This window comes from Pseudophryne corroboree, chromosome 6, assembly GCF_028390025.1.
Source record: "Pseudophryne corroboree isolate aPseCor3 chromosome 6, aPseCor3.hap2, whole genome shotgun sequence".
NCBI lineage: Eukaryota > Metazoa > Chordata > Amphibia > Anura > Myobatrachidae > Pseudophryne > Pseudophryne corroboree.
The window spans coordinates 825,855,224-825,879,195 of record NC_086449.1 but is presented as its reverse complement, the minus strand read 5'-3'; the positions used below and the strand labels follow the sequence as shown (position 1 = coordinate 825,879,195).

The 23,972-nt window shown below is 47.4% G+C and overlaps 1 protein-coding gene across 2 annotated transcripts in view; it reads left to right on the top strand.

The window, feature by feature from the left end:
* The window catches only part of LRP6 (LDL receptor related protein 6), a 96,716-nt gene that overhangs the window by 1,399 nt on the left and 71,345 nt on the right, over nucleotides 1-23,972 (top strand). For both annotated transcript variants that reach the window (XM_063929264.1, XM_063929263.1), the window contains exon 2: nucleotides 15,046-15,439. In XM_063929264.1, coding sequence (XP_063785334.1) covers nucleotides 15,046-15,439 — 394 coding nt within the window. The remainder of the gene's footprint in view (nucleotides 1-15,045; nucleotides 15,440-23,972) is intronic.

The following is a 23,972-nucleotide window of genomic DNA, read 5'->3' as shown; positions in this document are numbered from 1 at the left end:
ATGGGGCATTAAGGGGATCACTGTGTGCAGGAGAGGGCATGGGGATTCACTGGTGTCTGGATAAGATGTAGGGAGGGTAATAGGGGATGGGGCATTGGTGGGGGCTCACTGGTGGAGGGGTGAGGTGCAGGGAGGGTAATAGAAGATGGGTCACTGTTGGAGGGGTGAGGTGTAGTATGGATAATAGTATTTGGGTCATGGGAGAAAACATACAAACCATACACAAATAGGTCATCAGTGATGGGAGGTAACCGGAGGTTGGGCATGATGGGTCAGAATTTGGTGGAGGGTCGAGTGTGTGTGAGGGATCACAATCTGAATTGTGTGTGTGTGTGTGTTTTTTTTTTTTTTTTTTTAATCTAAGGTTAATAAGTAACGGGGCTCTGACAGTGCGGTGATTGGGGGGAGGTGGGCAGGGTTGTGAAGTGATTCCAGTGCATGCACATAGGGACGGAGGCACTATGGGATACAGGTGGTAGTGGGCATAGTTGGGTTATATGTAGGCTTGGTGAGGATGGGTCCTGGGTGGGCTGTGGTTCCTCTCAGAAGGCTGATGTGGTGGGTATAATGTGCTTATGCTGCTTTACACCCACCCACTCACCTACCTGGGGTCATAGTGGTGATTGAGAGTAAAGCAAAAAAAGAGCCAGTAACTTTGCACTTAGGTAACACCATGTTGCACTGCACAGGTTAAATGTACAGAGAGATTTACATTTGAGAGGGGTTCATCCAAAGGCAGAGCTAAATTGTAACGGAATAACAAAGCTGCCCAGCGTTTGTGGGCCACGTGCACAAGCAGCCAGTATTTACCCTGCGTGCACAAGCCATAAATGTATTTGCTCCCCTTATATTGCAACATGTTTTGTTCCAGATACAAAGTAGTTGTTTTTTCCCCCCGTTGTTTTGCTGAGCCCCATAGTCTGTGTGTGTCATCTGGTTGATCATTGAACTTTAGCTGGGTTGTGGAGTCATATTCTGAGTTTTGTGGGGAGTAACTGAAGTCGGTGCACACACTGGGGTCAGTTCAATTCACTGACAGTTGAATAGCGCCATGACTTTGCTCCCGGCGCTATTCGATACAGCGACGAGTGACCCTCACTTGTTGGGAATTCTTCTCTCATCCCCGGGGGACAAGAGAAGAAATCCGACAAAAGTGCTGCTGTGCGGGCGGCGCGAGGCTGGTTCTGTCGGGAATTAGCATCGCGCCGGGGAGTTAAGTCGGAGAATGCCCGTTCTCCCAACAAAACAACCTGTTAAGTTGGCGAGAATGGGCCATCGCCGACTTAACTGGAGCTGAATTGAATAGCGTCGGGAGCTAATTCCCGGCGCTATTCAACTGTTGCTGAATTGAATCGACCCCACTGACGCCCAGTATTGGCTTCCTGCAATCATTCTTAGTAATGCTGGCAATAGGGATATTCGCCATTCCACCGATCGCCAGACCTCTTAGTTCGTCGATCCGATGGGAGAGCAGAACATGTTAAAAATCACCGATTGCAATCATTTTTGGGTTACAATTGGGAAATCAAGATTATCCATTGGCAGACTGGGGAGTTACCCCAATACACCCTAAAGCTAGGTTCAAACTAAACAATAATCTGGCTGGTTGGAATGAAAGTCTGGTAATGTATGGGAGTAAGTGACCATTAGACAATTGCTCCAAAACACTGGGAAATGGACAATGTATGTTATGTGTATGTTATGCTCTGTACTATGTAGTGTTTATTCTTTATATGTTATTTGGCGAAGCATTGTGAACCGCAAACACTTCCTAGTATACGGGAGTATACATGGCCAATAAAGTCGATTCTGATTCTGAAAAACAGTTGTTCAGACAAATTGGTAAAATCCATTTGAGTTAACCCATTTGTCTGAATGACTGACTGTTTTGTGCATTTCCCAGTGTTTGGGATTAATTCACCAATTGTCACTTACTCCCCCATACATTACATTACTCCCTTTCATTCCAACCAGCCAGATTGGACAGATCATTGGGGTCGATTCAATTCGGCAATTTAAGAATAGCGCCGGGAATTTGCTCCCGACGCTATTCAATTCAGCTAAAGTTAAGTCGGCGAAAGCCCGTTCTCGCCGACTTAACAGGTAGTTTTGTCGGGAGAACGGGCATTCTCCGACTTAACTACCCGCGGCGATGCTGATTCCCGACAGAATCAGCCTCGCGCCGGCCGCGCGGCAGCACTTTTGTCGGTTTTCTTCTCTCACCCCCCCCCCGGGGATGAGAGAAGAATTCCCGACAATTGCGGGTAACTAGCAGCTGAATTGAATAGCGTCGGGAGCTAATTCCGGCGCTATTCTTAAATTGCCGAATTGAATGGACCCCATTGTATAGTGTGTACCTGTTGTAAAGTGTGGAAGAGACCCGTGATGGTATTTTGGATTTGGGAGGAGGGGTGAATCCTATGATGACTTGTGGTAGTTTTTGTATTTGTTCTTTTGGAGTTTGCATTAGTTGGCGGATCATGTGTGTCCTGTTGAGTATATTTGCTTTTGGGGGGAGTGCGTTAAGTAATCGGGACCACAAGGGAGCTGCGTGAGACCCCTGATTGTTTGTTTTGGCTGCCGCCTATCATTGCATAGCTGGACTCTGAGCCCGCACCCCCCCTCCCCCCCCCCAGACCAATTTGCATGCTAATGGCTTTTACAGAAAGACCTGGGTGATTTGTTCTTTGTTCCACAGATCTTTTTCTTATTTGACAAAGGTGATCTTCTCTCTTTTCTACTCCTCCTCCTCCTTTTTTTTTATCCCCTTATGTGTGTGTATATATTCACTTTTATATTTTTCATGTATTTGACTTAAGATTTTAAACACGCTTTGTGTTTTATATTGTGCAGAACCAGCACTATACACTCATACCCTTTTCAGACAGAAATCCCAACATTTACCCGTCTCAGTGCCGGTTAATTTTGCCGGTCTCTGCCTGAACCCCCGTGCCCCTCCCCCTCTTACAAACAGAGGGGGGAAAGTACTAAAGGGGAAATGCGATAAAACTCCCATTTTCGGGGGGGTTCATCGCATTTTCGTATGTACTAACCCCCGGCCGCTGCGTTTTTGCCACACAGGGTATCGTCATCTTTGAATGGCGTCTTAACGCCGGCCGCCGCAGACGCCTCCCCGCCCTGGCATACCTTCATCCAAGAAGCCTGTACCCGGAAGGTAAACTCCTCCTCCCCCTAGCAACGCAGCCGGAGGTCCTTCCGGCTGCAGGGAGGAGGCGCCGGGGACAGGATGTTGCCTGCTTCCCGACAGGTGAGCAGTTGGAGAGCCCAGAGAGGTGACAGAGACCCCCGCACACCACCTCACAGGTATCGCGGGGGCCCTCCGTCACCGCATTGCGATTTTGATTGCATATGTTAGTACATATACGATCAACATCGCTGCGAGGGGTGGTGATGTATGTTAATATATCCCGCCCAGAGAAGCAAATTACCGGGTCAAGAATTTCTACCCGTTTTGATCTGCAAATTACCAGGAATTTCGTCTGTGTGAGAGGGTCAGCCCGAGAGGAAATTCCCGGGTCTCCAACCCTGGTAAATTCCTGCGTCGAAAGTCCCGGGAATATCAACCCGGGGTGACCCTTTCACACAGAAAAAGGACCTGTGTTTTTTGGCAATTTACCGGGTAGAACGTCTTCACCCGGTAATCTTCATTCTCTGTGTGAAAAGGGGTATAACATAGACCTCTGCACCACAGGAGGAGGGTGACGGGGACTGATAGTTATACGAGGTGGGGAGTTTTTATCCTACCCACTTTTACTAAAGTCTGGGGTTAAGCCTTAATGCAGAGTCTGATAACTGGCTGTGAGCGGATTACATGTGGGTACCTCTGTCTTTGTTTGACTTGCAGCCATGAGCAGGTTAAATGATTGACAAAAGCCTCCCGCATTCCTGTATGTTGTGGGGATGAGGCGCAGCTCAGATGTCTGGTGACTTGTGAATGCTTCCACCAGGACTTTGTTGTTCTCTTTTTGCAAATCTTTTTGCACATTGGTGAATCTGACCGGTATTCCAGGAAGGAAGCCGTTGTCTTTGGTAACATTAGAATTATTATTATTTTACCCCACACTCTGCTAAATAGAAACCAATCCAGCCTTGCTAAACGCACTCTGGCTAACAGTCGGTGCAATGGTTAATTTCCTGGGCAAGTGGATAGAGAGAGGATTTCCAAAAACTGTACGTTTATTTATTTTCCATCTGCATTTTTCCCCTTCCTTTCTCCCCACCCTGCTCCATATTGCATCCAGCTGAGACGGCTGGCTGTCAGCATTTTGATATTCAGCAATATTTTATTTCTATGTAGTTCATCTTTGCATCAAAATTTGAATTTTTCTTACTGGGAAGCGTGGGCCTTGCGTCCGTTTGGCGATAAATAGAAGCGTGGGGTTTTTGTTATACTCATTTGTTTATTTTGTGTGTTTGGCACAAAAATGTGTTGCGGTACCCAAAATATGCACCTTATTCTGTTATTACGGCGGGTAATTGCTTTGTGTAAACATTGAGGGAACTGCAGATGCGAGTAATAACGCTAGCCGCTGACGGACATGTCTCCCTTTTTTTTTTTTTTTTTTTTTTTTTTTTTTAATCGTTGCCGTTATTCCTTCATTTATTGATTGATATATTTTTTCTTGTTTTTTTCCAATGTGAAAGTATGTGGCTTTAGTGGAACACAGCGTTTAAAGCCGCTAGGCCCTAGTCCTCTGTATGAGCCAAACCCCATCTGTCTGCATCCTGGGTAATGAGCCCAGTGCTGGGAGAGCATACTATGCAATCTGCCTGCGATCGGGTCACCCTGGGACAGACAGTGAGGGAGATTCATGCCCAGCCGTTCATGGCTCTTTAAAGAGATTCTTCTGGTGTCTGTTCCATATGGTCTGTGGATCACAGCTGCAGCTCAGCTGAACTTCCCTCCACCTGGAAGTCTTTATATCCACTTACAGTGGCAGCCGACTCCCACAGACAAATGGCTAATGTGCTTTCATTTGTAGAACTCTCCAGGACTCCTTACAAAATCTATAAAAGTGTGTTGTGTGTGTGTATATATATGTATGTATGTATGTATGTATGTATATATATATATATATATATATATATATATATATGTACATATATATATATATATATATGTACATATATATATATAATATGTGTGTGTGTATATGTATGTGTGTGTATATATATATATATATATATATATATATATATATATATATTCATTCTTTTTTTTTTTTTTTTTTTTTCCGTCCCTGAAAGTGATGTTTGTTTAAGGTGTTTGAGATAGTGGAGTGTGACGGCTGCTTATCAGGGCCTCTGGTTGTTGTCGAGCACCTTTGCTCTCATTCCAAATGCTGCTGTGTATGTGGCCCTGTAATGGCATGTACTCTCTTGTAGCAGAATACCAGCAACTAGGGCCTAATGCGATATAGCAATAAAGGGGGCAATTCAGTTCAGCGTGAGTTTAAGCTCCAGGGATGAGTGCGTGGAGCTGTTCAATTGCGTGCAGTGTAAACCCACGGCTAGCGTATTTATACACACACCGTCCTGAGGTATGCGCAGAAAGCCGCGCTAACCCGTCCCTCAGGGCTAGTCACGGTCTTACTGTGTGTCGTAACCGCATCCTGCCCGGCGACAGGGGGGTACAAAGGGGACACCTGTAACGGGCCCGAGGATCCAAGACAGCCAGCAGCATCTGTTAATACTTTTTAACTGTGCCCGCTCCGCTGCGCACCAATGAACTAAAAAACTGTGGAGCCCGCTGGCAGCACAACCCCCCCCCCCATGCAACTCCCCCCCCCTCCTTTACCACTCAGTTGGTTCCATCCCAGTTGTGCCTGTGTCATGACCTCATGGCGCTTGAACCGCTGCTGCACCTGCCGCTGCTGGTGACTCGCATCTTGACAAAGGGGCTAGATACCCTGAAACATTGATGGACAATGTTGTGATTTTTTTTTAATACACATCGATCAAGTGCAAGACCCTGAGTGCCGCAGCTTTCTTCCGCTCCATTATCTATTGATTCACTGAGGGCACCGGGGCGCAGAATTTGCCAGAAGAGTGCCGGGCTATACATCTATCTATATCTATCTATCTATCTATCTATCTATCTATCTATCTATCTATCTATCTATCTATGAAAAAGAATACCCTTATCACACACTTCTAAGAGCAGCACCTCACGGTAGAACCCCTGTTAGCGGGAACAAAACAATGTAGACAAAAACATAGCCCAGAGGGCGCTAGAGCATCAAAATCAATTGTCCATATATGAATCTGTATGATCTTATGGATTTAGACGTCTGAATGCTTTCAATGATGTTGTTAATGGACTTGATTACAGTCCCAACTTGGAGTGGATATTCTGATCTCTTTCGGATCCAATGTTCAGTTATGCTCCGCCAAATAATTTACCTATAAAATACCCACTCACCAAGAAATGTGGACACCCAAAATATAACCTTTGATTAGTAAAATTCCGATGTTTATTCGTAACATACAACATAGAATATATAATGTATAGTATTTTCTACATTATATACAAGGGGGTCAATTCTATTCTCCGACACTCCCGGCGCTGTTCAATACAGCGACGAGTGACCCTCAATTGTCGGGAATTCTTCTCTCATCCCCGGGGGATGAGAGAAGAAACCCGACAAAAGTGCGGCCGGCGAGAGGCTGATTCTGTCGGGAATCAGCCTCGCGCTGGGGAGTTAAGTCGGAGAATGCCCGTTCTCCCGACAATTCAACCTGTTTAGTCGGCGAGAACAGGTTATCGCCGACTTACTGGAGCTGAATTGAATAGCGTCGGGAGCAAACTCCCGGCGCTATTCAACTGTCGGAGAATAGAATTGACCCCAAGGTGTAGTAGAAGGAACAACCAGATTACATCGAAACAGATAGAAACAAAAGTGCCACCCAACACCCCAGGAGGTGAGCTCAGTGGTGGGGACTCTCCAATGTCTACTGGATATCCTAATCACCTTGATTCTTTAAAACCCTACGCGTTTCGTCCCTGTAATAGGACTTCTTCAGGGGTATATATAAATCTAAAATTGTATAGTACGGTGGATGTTTAATAATCTCCACCTGCCTATCAACAATTCAATGGGCAAGTTAATATTGCCAATAATGGCGAAGAAGATGTAACAACTTCGCTGGCCCGATAGGATTAATAGATTATACACTCCTAAAGTTGTAGTTATTTATTACAGAGGGATGAATTGTAGTCCCTATTTAAAACCACTGATCAGACATGTCCCAGGGAATCCAGAGGCACAAAGAACTGTGTGAGCCTGCAGTGATCCTAACACCTCAGTGTCTGTAGTGCAAGACTTGTGTACCGGGCCCCAAGGTTTCTGTTTCCGGCCCTGGTGCCCGAAACGTACGTAGGAAAATGCAGTTCACTGCAACTGAGTCTCACTGTAAACTACATCCCCAAATGTTGGGGTCGATTCAATTCGGCAATTTATGAATAGCGCCGGGAATTATCTCCCGACGCTATTCAATTCAGCTCCAGTTAAGTCGGCGATGGCCCGTTCTCGCCGACTAAACAGGTTGAATTGTCGGGAGAACGGGCATTCTCCGACTTAACTCCCCGGCGCGAGGCTGATTCCCGACAGAATCAGCCTTGCGCCGGCCGCGAGGCAGCACTTTTGTCGGGTTTCTTCTCTTTCTCCAGGGATGAGAGAAGAATTCCCGACAATTGCGGGTAACTAGCAGCTGAATTGAATAGCGTCGGGAGCTAATTCCCGGCGCTATTCATAAATTGCCGAATTGAATCGACCCCAAAGTGTGTTTACACAGCGCAGTCAACTGAATAGCTTCATGCACTCATTACTGCACCTTAACAAACTCGCACAGAATTAAATCCCCCCCTCACCATAAGAGACTAATAATGATTTTCAAAAATGCAGCATTAAGTTTGGTGGAAGAAAGTTAAATGTTCTCTTTAATTTCAGATTAAGTTTGGTGGAAGAAAGTTAAATGTTCTCTTTAATTTCAGAGAGGGCACTTCAATGTGGGAACACACAGCCTGTCGTATACATTAGTTGTACATGGTGACAAAAAGATCAATTTGCTCTTTGTAGCCATACAGGGGAGCAGATACAACGTGTACAGAGATTGGGGAGGGGTGGGGAATTCCGTTTGTCTGGATCTTACTGCAGGCTTTTGTTTCCCAGGTTAAGTGGTCGAAGCTATTCAATGATATCCAGCTATTCAGTGATAACCAGCGGTTCGGCATAGATACTGGATTAAGTGCCTGGATCTATGCGGTTACTGCATGCAGTAAGATTGCAACTAGCCCAGAGGGTGAACCTAATGCAGGTTTCTAACTGCACCCTCCAGGGGTGCGAGCAGAAATTTACGTTTAGTGCACTCTTGGGGGTTACTGCGCGCAGTAATCGAATAGCTTTGGGCTCTTAACTCGGGATCTCAAAGCTTGCGGTAAGCCTTGCAGCTATTGAATTCCCCTATTAGAGATGGGAGGGCTCTGTCCTAGCTTAAGTCTCAATTTCAGAGTTAAAATAAAGTTTCTCTAACGTCCTAGTGGATGCTGGGGACTCCGTCAGGACCATGGGGATTAGCGGCTCCGCAGGAGACAGGGCACAAAAATAAAGCTTTAGGATCAGGTGGTGTGCACTGGCTCCTCCCCCTATGACCCTCCTCCAAGCCTCAGTTAGGTTTTTGTGCCCGTCCGAGCAGGGTGCAATCTAGGTGGCTCTCCTAAAGAGCTGCTTAGAAAAAGTTTTTAGGTTTTTTTATTTTCAGTGAGTCCTGCTGGCAACAGGCTCACTGCATCGAGGGACTTAGGGGAGAGAAGTCAACTCACCTGCGTGCAGGATGGATTGGCTTCTTAGGCTACTGGACACCATTAGCTCCAGAGGGATCGAACACAGGCCCAGCCATGGAATCCGGTCCCGGAGCCGCGCCGCCGACCCCCCTTGCAGATGCCGAAGATGGAAGAGGTCCAGAAGCAGGCGGCAGAAGACTTTTCAGTCTTCCTGAGGTAGCGCACAGCACTGCAGCTGTGCGCCATTGTTGTCAGCACACTTCACACAGCGGTCACGGAGGGTGCAGGGCGCTGGGGGGGCGCCCTGGGCAGCAATGTATAATACCTTTTTATGGCTAAAAAATACATCACATATAGCCCTTGAGGCTATATGGATGTATTTAACCCCTGCCAGATCTCACAAACTCCGGAGAAGAGCCCGCCGAAATAGTGGGCGGGGCTTATTCTCCTCAGCACACAGCGCCATTTTCCTGCTCAGCTCCGCTGTGAGGAAGGCTCCCAGGACTCTCCCCTGCACTGCACTACAGAAACAGGGTAAAACAGAGAGGGGGGGCATTTTTTTTTTGGCGATATTACTATATTTAAGCTGCTATAAGGATACAACACTTATATAAGGTTGTTCCCATATATATTATAGCGCTTGGGTGTGTGCTGGCAAACTCTCCCTCTGTCTCCCCAAAGGGCTAGTGGGGTCCTGTCTTCAATAGAGCATTCCCTGTGTGTCTGCTGTGTCGGTACGTGTGTGTCGACATGTATGAGGACGATGTTAGTGTGGAGGCAGAGCAATTGCCGGTAATGGTGATGTCACCCCCCAGGGAGTCGACACCGGAATGGATGGCTTTGTTTATGGAATTACGTGATAATGTCAGCACATTACAAAAATCAGTTGACGACATGAGACGGCCGGAAAACCAGTTAGTACCTGCCCAGGCGTCTCAGACACCGCCAGGGGCTGTAAAACGCCCTTTACCTCAGTCGGTCGACACAGACCCAGACACGGACACTGAATCTAGTGTCGACGGTGAAGAAACAAACTTATTTTCCAGTAGGGCCACACGTTATATGATCACGGCAATGAAGGAGGCTTTGCATATCTCTGATACTACAAGTACCACAAAAAGGGGTATTATGTGGGGGGTGAAAAAACTACCTGTAGTTTTTCCTGAATCAGAGGAATTGAATGATGTATGTGATGAAGCGTGGGTTAACCCAGATAGAAAAGTGCTAATTTCAAAAAAGTTATTGGCATTATACCCTTTCCCGCCAGAGGTTAGGGCGCGCTGGGAAACACCCCCTAAGGTGGATAAGGCGCTCACACGCTTATCAAAACAAGTGGCGTTACCGTCTCCTGATACGGTCGCCCTCAAGGATCCAGCTGATAGGAGGCTGGAAACTACCCTAAAAAGTATATACACACATACTGGTGTTATACTGCGACCAGCCATCGCCTCAGCCTGGATGTGCAGTGCTGGGGTGGTCTGGTCGGATTCCCTGACTGAAAATATTGATACCCTGGATAGGGACAGTATTTTATTGACTATAGAGCAATTAAAGGATGCTTTTCTTTATATGCGAGATGCTCAGAGGGATATTTGCACTCTGGCATCGAGAGTAAGTGCGATGTCCATATCTGCCAGAAGAAGTTTATGGACACGACAGTGGTCAGGTGATGCGGATTCCAAACGGCATATGGAAGTATTGCCGTATAAAGGGGAGGAATTATTTGGCGTCGGTCTATCGGATTTGGTGGCCACGGCAACTGCCGGGAAATCCACCTTTTTACCTCAGACCCCCTCCCAACAGAAAAAGACACCGTCTTTTCAGCCGCAGTCCTTTCGGTCCTATAAGAAGCGGGCAAAAGGACAGTCATATCTGCCCCGAGGCAGAGGAAAGGGTAAGAGAGGGCAGCAAGCAGCTCCTTCCCAGGAACAGAAGCCCTCCGCGGGTTCTGCAAAGCCCTCAGCATGACGCTGGGGCTTTACAAGCGGACTCAGGAACGGTGGGGGGTCGACTCAAGAATTTCAGCGCGCAGTGGGCTTGCTCACAGGTGGACCCCTGGATCCTGCAGGTAGTATCTCAGGGTTACAGGTTGGAATTCGAGAAGTCTCCCCCTCGCCGGTTCCTAAAGTCTGCTTTGCCAACGTCTCCCTCAGACAGGGCGACGGTATTGGAAGCCATTCACAAGCTGTTTTCTCAGCAGGTGATAGTCAAGGTACCCCTCCTACAACAGGAAAAGGGGTATTACTCCACGCTATTTGTGGTACCGAAGCCGGACGGCTCGGTAAGACCTATTCTAAATCTGAAATCTTTGAACCTGTACATACAAAAATTCAAGTTCAAGAAGGAATCACTCAGAGCTGTGATAGCGAATCTGGAAGAAGGGGACTTTATGGTGTCCCTGGACATAAAAGATGCTTACCTGCATGTCCCAATTTGCCCTTCACATCAAGGGTACCTCAGGTTCGTGGTGCAAAACTGTCATTATCAGTTTCCGACGCTGCCGTTTGGATTGTCCACGGCACCTCGGGTCTTTACCAAGGTAATGGCCGAAATGATGATTCTTCTGCGAAGAAGAGGCGTATTAATTATCCCTTACTTGGACGATCTCCTGATAAGGGCAGAGTCCAGAGAACAGCTGGAGGACGGAGTAACACTAACCCAAGTAGTGCTGCAACAACACGGGTGGATTCGGAATTTTCCAAAATCTCAGTTGACCCCGACAACACGTCTGCTGTTCCTGGGAATGATTCTGGACACGGTTCAGAAAAAGGTGTTTCTTCCGGAGGAGAAAGCCAAGGAGTTATCCGAACTTGTCAGGAACCTCCTAAAACCAGGAAAAGTGTCTGTGCATCAATGCACAAGAGTCCTGGGAAAGATGGTGGCTTCTTACGAAGCAATCCCATTCGGCAGATTCCACGCACGAACTTTTCAGTGGGATCTGCTGGACAAATGGTCCGGATCGCATCTGCAGATGCATCAGCGGATAACCTTATCGCCACGGACAAGGGTGTCTCTTCTGTGGTGGTTGCAGAGTGCTCATCTGTTAGAAGGCCGCAGATTCGGCATACAGGACTGGGTCCTGGTGACCACGGATGCCAGTCTGAGAGGCTGGGGAGCGGTCACACAGGGAAGAAACTTCCAGGGAGTATGGTCAAGCCTGGAGATGTCTCTTCACATAAATATACTGGAGCTAAGAGCGATTTACAATGCTCTAAGCCTGGCAAAACCCCTGCTTCAGGGTCAGCCGGTGTTGATCCAGTCGGACAACATCACGGCAGTCGCCCACGTAAACAGACAGGGCGGCACAAGAAGCAGGAGAGCAATGGCAGAAGCTGCAAGGATTCTTCGCTGGGCGGAAGATCATGTGATAGCACTGTCAGCAGTGTTCATTCCGGGAGTGGACAACTGGGAAGCAGACTTCCTCAGCAGACACGATCTACACCCGGGAGAGTGGGGACTTCATCCAGAAGTCTTCCACATGATTGTGAACCGTTGGGAAAAACCAAAGGTGGATATGATGGCGTCTCGCCTCAACAAAAAACTGGACAGGTATTGCGCCAGGTCAAGAGACCCTCAGGCAATAGCTGTGGACGCTCTGGTAACACCGTGGGTGTTCCAGTCAGTGTATGTGTTTCCTCCTCTGCCTCTCATACCCAAAGTACTGAGAATTATACGGCAAAGGGGAGTAAGAACGATACTCGTGGCTGCGGATTGGCCAAGAAGAACTTGGTACCCGGAACTTCAGGAGATGCTCACGGAAAATCCGTGGCCTCTACCTCTAAGACGGGACCTGATTCAGCAGGGACCGTGTCTATTCCAAGACTTACCGCGGCTGCGTTTGACGGCGTGGCGGTTGAACGCCGAATTCTAAGGGAAAAAGGCATTCCAGAAGAGGTCATTCCTACACTGGTTAAAGCCAGGAAGGAGGTGACTGCACAACATTATCACCGCATTTGGAGAAAATATGTTGCGTGGTGTGAGGCCAGGAAGGCCCCCACGGAGGAATTTCAATTGGGTCGATTCCTACATTTCCTGCAAACAGGATTGTCTATGGGCCTCAAGTTGGGGTCCATTAAGGTTCAAATTTCGGCCCTGTCGGTTTTCTTCCAGAAAGAATTGGCTTCAGTTCCTGAAGTCCAGACTTTTGTAAAAGGAGTACTACATATACAGCCCCCGGTTGTGCCCCCAGTGGCTCCGTGGGACCTTAATGTAGTTTTGGATTTTCTCAAATCCCATTGGTTTGAGCCACTCAAATCGGCGGATTTGAAATATCTTACATGGAAAGTAACCATGCTACTGGCCCTGGCTTCAGCCAGGAGAGTGTCAGAATTGGCGGCTTTATCGTATAAAAGCCCATATCTGATTTTCCATTCGGACAGGGCAGAACTGCGGACGCGTCCTCATTTTCTGCCTAAGGTGGTGTCAGCGTTTCACCTGAACCAGCCTATTGTGGTGCCTGCGGCTACTAGCGATTTGGAGGATTCCAAGTTGCTGGACGTTGTCAGGGCATTGAAAATATATATTTCAAGGATGGCTGGAGTCAGAAAATCTGACTCGCTGTTTATACTGTATGCACCCAACAAGCTGGGTGCTCCTGCTTCTAAGCAGACGATTGCTCGTTGGATTTGTAGCACAATTCAACTTGCACATTCTGTGGCAGGCCTGCCACAGCCTAAATCTGTCAAGGCCCATTCCACAAGGAAGGTGGGCTCATCCTGGGCGGCTGCCCGAGGGGTCTCGGCATTACAACTCTGCCGAGCAGCTACGTGGTCGGGGGAGAACACGTTTGTAAAATTCTACAAATTTGATACTCTGGCTAAAGAGGACCTGGAGTTCTCTCATTCGGTGCTGCAGAGTCATCCGCACTCTCCCGCCCGTTTGGGAGCTTTGGTATAATCCCCATGGTCCTGACGGAGTCCCCAGCATCCACTAGGACGTTAGAGAAAATAAGATTTTACTTACCGATAAATCTATTTCTCGTAGTCCGTAGTGGATGCTGGGCGCCCATCCCAAGTGCGGATTGTCTGCAATACTTGTACATAGTTATTGTTACAAAAAAATCGGGTTGTTCTTGTTGTGAGCCGTCTGTTCAGAGGCTCCGCTGTTATCATGCTGTTAACTGGGTTCAGATCACAGGTTGTACGGTGTGATTGGTGTGGCTGGTATGAGTCTTACCCGGGATTCAAAATCCTTCCTTATTGTGTACGCTCGTCCGGGCACAGTATCCTAACTGAGGCTTGGAGGAGGGTCATAGGGGGAGGAGCCAGTGCACACCACCTGATCCTAAAGCTTTATTTTTGTGCCCTGTCTCCTGCGGAGCCGCTAATCCCCATGGTCCTGACGGAGTCCCCAGCATCCACTACGGACTACGAGAAATAGATTTATCGGTAAGTAAAATCTTATTATTTGTTTACTATATGCAAACATAACCTGCTTCTTCCCTGGATGCAAAACAGCAAATGTGTTGTCGCTCCCTCCTTCCTTGCATTGCAATATGGTTTGCTCCAGCAGCAAATTGTGTGTGTATATATGTGTGTATATGGGGTCAATTCAATTCGGCAACTTATGAATAGCGCCGGGAATTAGCTCCCGACGCTATTCAATTCAGCCGCTAGTTACCCGCAATTGTCGGGAATTCTTCTCTCATCCCCGGGGGATGAGAGAAGAAACCCGACAAAAGTGCTGCCTCGCGGCCGGCGTGAGGCTGATTCTGTCGGGAATCAGCCTCGCGCCGGGGAGTTTAGTCGGAGAATGCCCGTTCTCCCGACAATTCAACCTGTTTAGTCGGCGAGAACGGGACTTCGCCGACTTAACTGGAGCTGAATTGAATAGCGTCGGGAGCTAATTCCCGGCGCTATTCATAAGTTGCCGAATTGAATTGACCCCTGTGTGTGTGTGTATGTGTGTGTGTGTATGTATGTGTATATATATATATATATATATATATATATATATATATATATATATATATATATATATATATATATAATGTGTATGTATATATATATATGTGTGTGTATGTATGTATATGTATATATATATATATATATATATATATATATATATATATATATATATATATATATATATATATATATATATATATATATATATATATATATATATGTTATTTTAGTTGCTACCTTTGGATCAGTGTCATTACACTCAATGCCGGGGGTAAGCTGTAGGATGTCTTTCCAGTTTCAGTGTCTAACGATCATCTCTTGTGAATTTTCCTTTAGCGTCTCCCTTACTGCTGTATGCCAACCGGCGTGATCTGCGACTGGTGGACGCTGGTGGTACGAAGGGGAACTCCACGGTGATCGTCACGGGGCTTGAGGATGCAGCCGCCGTGGACTTTGTGTTTTTCCGAGGTTTCATTTACTGGAGCGATGTGAGCGAGGAAGCCATAAAGAGGATTGATTTTAACAAGACTGGGAGCTCGCAGGATGTGGTCATCGCTGGTTTGGTGTCGCCAGATGGACTGGCCTGTGATTGGCTGGGAGAGAAATTGTACTGGACAGACTCCGAAACAAATCGGATAGAGGTTTCTAATCTGGATGGCGCTTTGCGGAAAGTATTATTCTGGCAAGAGCTGGATCAGCCTCGAGCAATCGCCCTGGATCCCACCAGAGGGTAAGTGCTGGCCGTACTTTTCTTCTCTCTCTCCAGTGTGTGTGCTTTATCATGTAAACTTCCAGAAATGACTACCTAGTATTTGTGCTGACCCCGAATCTCCGTCCTGCCTGACGTGTGGCTGGGGTGAGACCTTTTTTTATTTATTTTAAAAAACATTTCTTTTTATTGAAGCAGAGAAATATATAACATTTGACATGTCTTCTTGAAATATAAGTAATACAAATATTGAGATATAAAGATATTAAATCTTATTCCTCTTACGTCCTAGAGGATGCTGGGGACTCCGTAAGGACCATGGGGTATAGACGGGCTCCGCAGGAGACATGGGCACTATAAAGAACTTTAGATGGGTGTGCATTGGCTCCTCCCTCTATGCCCCTCCTCCAGACCTCAGTTGGATACTGTGCCCAGAGGAGATTGGGTGCACTACAGGGGAGCTCTCCTGAGTTTCTCTGAAAAATAATTTTGTTAGATTATTTTATTTTCAGGGAGCACTGCTGGCAACAGGCTCCCTGCATCGTGGGACTGAGGAGAGAGAAGCAGACCTGCTTAAATGATAGGCTCTGCTTCTTAGGCTACTGGACACCATTAGCTCCAGAGGGTCAGAACGCAGGTCTCGCCGTTCGTCCCAGAGCCGCGCCGCCGTCCTCCTCACAGAGCCGGAAGATAGAAGCCGGGTGAGTATAAGAAGAAAGAAGACTTCAAAGGCAGCAGAAGACTTCAGATCTTCTCTGAGGTAACGCGCAGCGGTAATGCTGCGCGCCATTGCTCCCACACACTACACACACTAGCAGGCACTGATGGGCGCAGGGGGGGCGCCCTGGGCAGCAATAAACCTCTAGGACTGGCTCATACAAGTATATAGGCTGCGGAGGCAGTATATATTATAATCCCCCGCCAGTATAAATAAATTTGAGCGGGGGCGCAGCTTGATCTCACAGCACTAACCAGTGCTATTTTCTCCACAGCACGCTGCAGAAGCTGGCTCCCCGGACTCTCCCCTGCTGAAAACGGTGGCAGAGGGCAAAAACGAGGGGGGGGGGGGGTGCACTTGTAAGGCGCAGTGAGTGTATAGATATATCTATATAAATATATGAAAGCGCTGTTTATCTGGGAAATTGTTTCCAGTGACATTGGTGCTGGGTGTGTGCTGGCATACTCTCGCTCTGTCTCTCCTAAGGGCCTTATTGGGGGAACTTTCTCCATCTAAATACAATCCCTGTGTGTGTGGGGGTGTCGGTACACGTGTGTCGGCATGTCTGAAGTGGAAGGCTCATCTAGGGAGGAGGTGGAGCAGATGTTTGTGGTGTCTCCGTCGGCAACGCCGACACCTGATTGGTTGGACATGTGGAATGTTTTAAATGCAAATGTGACCTTATTACATAAGAGATTAGACAAAGCAGAGTCCAGGGATAAAACAGGGAGTCTATCAATGGCTTTGACGGTGTCACAGGGCCCTTCAGGGTCTCAAAAACGTCCCCTATCCCAAGTAGCAGACACTGATACCGACACGGATTCTGACTCCAGTGTCGACTACGATGATGCAAGGTTACACCCAAGGGTGGCCAAAAGTATTCATTATATGATTATTGCAATAAAAGATGTTTTGCATATCACAGATGACCCCTCTGTCCCTGACACGAGGGTGCGCATGTATAAGGAAAAGAAACCTGAGGTGACATTTCCCCCATCTAATGAGCTGAAAAAGCTTGGGAAACTCCAGACAAAAAACTGCAGATTCCCAAAAGAATTCTTATGGCGTATCCTTTCCCTGCACAGGACAGGGTACGGTGGGAATCCTCGCCCAGGGTAGACAAGGCTTTGACGCGCTTATCCAAGAAGGTGGCGCTACCGTCTCCAGACACGGCAGCCCTCAAGGATCCGGCTGATCGCAGACAGGAAACGACTTTAAAATCAATTTATACACATACGGGTGCTTTGCTCAGACCGGCAATAGCATCGGCTTGGGGCTGTAGCGCGGTAGCAGCTTGGACAGATACTTTGTCAGCTGATATTGATACCCTAGATAGGGGTACCATTTTATTGACCTTAGGTCAGTTCAAAGACGCAGTCTTATATATGAGAGACGCTCAGAGAGACGTCGGGCTACTAGGTTCAAGGGCCAACGCCATGGCGATTTCTGCTAGGCGAGCACTGTGGACCCGCCAATGGACGGGTGATGCCGACTCAAAGAGGCATATGGAAGTTTTACCTTACAAGAGTGAGGTTTTATTTAGGGAGGGTCTCGCGGACCTGGTTTCCACTGCTACCGCGGGTAAATCTACTTTTTTGCCTTATGTTCCCCCACAGCAAAAGAAAACGCAACAGTATCAGATGCAGTCCTTTCGGTCGCATAAGTCCAGAAGAGGTCGGGGCTCTTCCTTCCTCGCCAGAGGTAAGAGTAGAGGGAACAGAATGCCTGCTACGGCCAGTTTACAGGAACAGAAGTCCTCCCCGGCTTCTACTAAATCCACCGCATGACGCTGGGGCTCCACTGAGGGAGTCCGCACCGGTGGGGGCACGTCTTCGACTCTTCAGCCACATCTGGGTTCAGTCGGACGTGGATCCTTGTGCGATGGAAATTGTATCCCAAGGCTACAAGCTTGAATTCGAAGACGTCTCCCCGACTATTCTTCAAATCAGCTTTACCAGTGTCTCCCCCCAGAGAGTGAGATAGTTTTAGCTGCAATTCAAAAGCTGTGTCAACAGCAAGTGATTATCAATACATCAGGGAAAAGGGTACTATTCAACCCTATTTGTGGTCCCGAAACCGGATGGCTCGGTCAGACACATTCTAAACTTAAAATCCCTGAACCTGTACTTAAAAAGGTTCAAGTTCAAGATGGAATCGCTCAGGGCAGTGATCTCCAGCCTGGAAGGGGGGGATTTTATGGTGTCACTAGACATAAAGGATGCATACCTTCATGTCCCCATTTATCCTCATCAGGCGTACCTGAGATTCGCTGTACAGGACTGTCATTACCAGTTTCAGACGTTGCCGTTTGGGCTTTCCACGGCCCGAGGGTTTTCACCAAGGTAATGACGGTGCTCCTGCGCAGGCAGGGAGTCACAATTATCCCGTACTCGGGCGATCTCCTGATAAAAGCGAGATCAAAGGAACAGTTGCAGAAAAGTGTGTCTCTCTCCCTGAGAGTGCTGCAGCAACATGGCTGGATTCTGAATTTACCAAAGTCACAGTTGGTTCCAACGACTCGTCTGTCTTTCTTAGGCATGATTCTGGACACGGAACAGAAGAGGGTTTTTCTCCCGATGGAAAAAGCCCAGGAACTCCAGAACATGGTCAGAGACCTGTTAAAACCAAAAAGAGTGTCTGTTCATCAATGCACTCTAGTACTGGGGAAAATGGTAGCGACCTACGAGGTCATCCCCTTCGGCAGGTTTCATGCGAGGACTTTTCAGTGGGATCTTCTGGGCAAGTGGTCTGGGTCCCACCTTCAAATGCATCAGAAAATTACCCTGTCCCCCAGGGCCAGGGTGTCTCTCCTGTGCTGGCTGCAGAGTGCTCACCTTCTAGAAGGTCGCAGGTTCAGCATTCAAGACTGGGTTCTGGTGACCACGGACGCGAGCCTCCGAGGATGGGGAGCAGTCACACAATGAAGGAATTTTCAGGGACTGTGGTCAAGCCAGGAGGCTTGTCTACAACATCAACATACTGGAATTAAGGGCCATATACAACGGCCTACGACAAGCGGAGAAAAAACGTCACAGCCGTGGCTCATGTAAACCGCCAAGGCGGGACAAGGAGCAGAGTGGCAATGGCGGAAGCCACCAGGATTCTGCGCTGGGCAGAAAATCACGTAAGCGCTCTGTCAGCGGTATTCATTCCGGGAGTGGACAACTGGGAAGCAGACTTCCTCAGCAGACACGATCTCCATCCAGGAGAGTGGGGACTTCATCAAGAAGTTTTTGCAGAAATAATAAGTCTTTGGGGACTTCCTCAAATAGACATGATGGCGTCACGCCTCAACAAGAAGCTTCGGAGGTATTGTGCCAGGTCAAGGGACCTCAGGCAGTAGCGGTAGACGCCCTAGTAACACCATGGGTGTTTCAGTCGGTCTATGTGTTCGCTCCTCTTCCTCTCATCTCAAAAACATTGAGAATCATAAGATGAAAAAGAGTGCAGACAATACTCATTGTTCCAGATTGGCCTCGAAGGGCCTGGTATTCAGATCTTCAGGAAATGCTCACAGAAGATCCGTGGCCTCTTCCTCTCAGGGAAGACCTGTTGCAGCAGGGGCCCTGCGTGTTCCAAGACTTACCGCGGTTACGTTTGACGGCATGGCGGTTGAACACAGAATCCTAGCTGGGAAGGGTATTCCAGAAGAAGTCATCCCTACTCTGATAAAGGCTAGGAAGGAAGTAACGGCGAAACATTATCACCGTATCTGGAGGAAGTATGTATCTTGGTGTGAAGCTAAGAATGCTCCTACGGAAGATTTCCACTTGGGCCGGTTTCTCCACTTTCTACAGACAGGAGTGGATATGGGCCTAAAGTTAGGCTCCATTAAGGTACAGATTTCGGCCCTATCTATATTCTTCCAGAAGGAATTGGCTTCTTTCCCAGAAGTCCAAACTTTTGTAAAGGGAATGCTGCACATCCAGCCTCCTTTTGTGCCCCCAGTGGCACCATGGGACCTTAACGTGGTGTTACAGTTCCTAAAATCTCACTGGTTTGAACCTCTTCAAACAGTTGAATTGAAATTTCTCACTTGGAAGGTGGTGATGTTGTTGGCCTTGGCATCTGCAAGGCGGGTGTCCGAATTGGCGGCCTTGTCTCATAAGAGCCCCTATCTCATTTTCCATGTGGATAAAGCAGAGTTAAGGACTCATCCTCAATTTTTGCCTAAGGTGGTGTCATCGTTTCATATGAACCAACCTATTGTGGTGCCTGTGGCTACGGGAGACTTGGAGGATTCCAAGTCCCTTGATGTAGTCGGGGCCTTAAAAATGTACGTAGCCAGGACGGCTCGGGTTAGGAAAACAGAGGCACTGTTTGTCCTGTATGCAGCCAACAAGGTGGGTAATTCCAAGTTGATCGCAGCAGGATTTTTGTTAGCAATTGGGCAAAACCATGTGCACTGCAGGGGAGGCAGATATAATGTGCATAGAGAGTTAGATTTGGGTGGGGTGTGTTCAATCTGCAATCTAATTTGCAGTGTAAAAATAAAGCAGCCAGTATTTACCCTGCACAGAAATAAAATAACCCACCCAAATCTAACTCTTTCTGCACATGTTATATCTGCCTCCCCTGCAGTGCACATGGTTTTGCCCAATTGCTATCAAAAATCCTGCTGCGATCAACTTGGAATTACCCCCAAGGTTGGCACTCCTGCTTCTAAGCAGACTTGCTCGCTGGATCTGTAACACGATTCAGCCGGCTCATTCAACGGCTGGATTGCCGTTACCAAATTCGGTAAAGGCCCGTTCCACTAGGAAGGTGGGCTGCTCTTGGGCATTCTCCGACTTAACTCCCCGGCGCGAGGCTGATTCCCGACAGAATCAGCCTCGCGCCGGCCGCGAGGCAGCACTTTTGTCGGGTTTCTTCTCTCATCCCCCGGGGATGAGAGAAGAATTCCCGACAATTGCGGGTAACTAGCGGCTGAATTGAATAGCGTCGGGAGCTAATTCCCGGCGCTATTCATAAGTTGCCGAATTGAATTGACCCCTTTGAGGAGATATGTATGAGCAATGGAATATATTATAATACATTTCAGTATGTTTAGCTGCGGGAAACGTAGTGACCGAGACAAGTAACATTTTTAAGAGGTCTTCTATCGTTAAAGAGAGGAAATGTTCCAACCATTTTTGTCATCTCCATTTTTGTCAAAGAATAATCAATGTTTTGGTGAATAAATTTATAATATGAGGAGATGTGAGACCTTTATTTACAAAGAAGGTGGACTATGGACGTACTGGTTCTGTGTATAGCGGATGATCTATCTATAAATCCTAAGTGGACTACATAAGAGCTGCTTACCCCCGGTGCAGAAGGCTGTCAGTGTCAGGCTTGGGGATGGCTGTGATGACGCTTGGCGTAAGATCACGGTCCGACCCTGAGGTCTGCTTTCTATTTACTCGCTGAAATGGATTGTTTTCTTTGATGCGCAGCCATGTGTACAGAGCAGCATGCAATCATACGCAGAGGATTGCCAAGACTCCGAGCCTCATCAGATGCTGACAAATTAATTGGGTTTTTTTTTTTTATTTCTCTCCCTGTGGCCTCCGGGGAAGAGAGTTGTGTCATGATAAAATGATTTGTCTTGCCCTTCATATGTCCAATGATCAGCTCTGCTTTTCTTTTTATTTTATTTTTTATTTTATTTTTTTTTGTGCGAAAATGACTGTGCAATGGCTAAGAATTCTAAGTTAAACCAAAGCATTTAACTCCGACCCCCGCCCATAGGACACTGTTGTGTATTAACAATCTGACATCTGGTGTGCATGCAGTGTCTCGTGCAGCCCTGCACAGTAGCAGTCATTATACTAAGTGCTTTATTACAGGTCACCTCTGACAGGTTCTACTAATCTACATTCAGTTTACTGTACATTAGTGTGACTCTATATCTCCATAGCGTTCATTCTAGCACCCTGCCCCTAATAAGGGAGGAGGGTATATTTAAATTTTGATGGGCAAAAATGTATACGTGATGTATAATTACGGTAGCTGTAGCGACACATTGGGGTCGATTCTATTCGGCAACTAATGAATAGCGCCGGGAATTAGCTCCCGACGCTATGCAATTCAGCAACTAATTACCTGCAATTGTCGGGAATTCTTCTCTCATCCCCGGGGGATGAGAAGAGAAACCCGACAAAAGTGCTGCCTTGCGGCCGGCGCGAGGCTGATTCTGTCGGGAATCAGACTCGCGCTGGGGAGTTAAGTCGGAGAATGCCCGTTCTCCCGACAATTCAACCTGTTTAGTCGGCGAGAACGGGACATCGCCGACTTAACTGGAGCTGAATTGAATCGTGTCGGGAGCTAATTCCCGGCGCTATTCATAAGTTGCCGAATTGAATTGACCCCATTGGGGGGAATTCAAATGTTTTGGGCGTCTTAAAATCCGGTCTAAACAGGACTGTTTAGACGCCCAAACAATTGTCACTATTTATTTGTAGTTTGGGCGCCCACGCACATTGCGTGTGTCGTGCCCAAACAGACAGGGTTTAGCTGTGTAAAATGGCTAAACTCGTCTAAACTCCTGCTGTGGGCGTCCAAACACCCATTTGGATGCCCAAAGAGCCGGGGTTGGACACATTTTTTTTTTCTCGCATCTTAGGAAGCTGTGAGGAAAAAAATGTGTCCTCCGCGGCCGTTGGGCGCCCTCTAGTGGCTGCCGCGAATAACCCCCCATTTGAATCGGCCTCATCATGTCTAAAATTTTGCCCTTCAAAATTAAAATATGCCTACTTCCCTGATTAGGTGCAGGGTGCTAGAATGAACACTATAGGGGCAGATTCAATTGTTTTACCCAGTAGCTACCACGAGGGGGCGCAAAATAGAGCAATTCAATATGTCCAGCAATGAAGGAAAACCATAAGTGTTTACTGGGCTTTACAGCATAGCCAAAAATGTCGCAGCACTTTGGCCTGTGCAGAGCCCTTTAAGTTTTCCTTCATCGCTGGAGCACTGTGCGTCCTTTCTACTATATCATAAGATTTTTTGGGGTTTGATATTCCTCTAATGCTCTATTCTCTAGCTTTATATCCTTTAGGTGTTACATTTCTCTGGCTTTGTATGGCACGATTCCCACGCTGTATGCTTTTTACTAGATTTTGCATCTTAGTTTGCTTGCAGTGTGCTAGATACTAAGGGAGGAATTCAGTTGTTTGGGATACGGTGATAATTAATGGGTGCACGATGCAGCAATTCAATTGTTTAGGACGACCATTATTTATTGCACTTGTCATGCCGAAGAGCACCAGCGGCTAAACTCATCTAGTTCTGGTTAGTGCGCCCATGCAGCTGTTGGACCATGGAATTTTCTAACGTTTCTGCTCGCCAACTCAATTGTGGGTGCCTGCAGCCCACTCACAGCAGCACAGAGTAGCTGTTTTTCCGCTTTCCGCACCAGGCGGGTATGTGATTGTGCCCTTTCTGGCTTAGCGAGGGGAAGGGTAACTGCTACCCGTGTCTTCCTTTCCGCCCATCTCATGGAGGTTCAGGGAACGGCCTATCGGAGGCCCACGGCTGATTACAGAACGCCTCTGATTAAAAGCCTGTGTTGGTAAATGGAAAGGATACATTACTTGGCTCCCAGCTATCCAGCTGCTTGCATGCGGTCTTATTGAATGGCTCCCCCTCCCCAGCGTGCACATCAATGAGAATCTGCCACAGACCATGGGAAACCTCTGAGTTGTGACGTGACTCTAAAATGTGGTTATGATGGAGCATGTTTTAATTAAAGCAAACTTAGAAAGCGGACACCTGGTACGAGTTTGCAGATCAGTGCTTTAAATACATGTATCTATCATGCTTTGGGAAGGGCCTCAGGACCGTCGCTTCTAAACC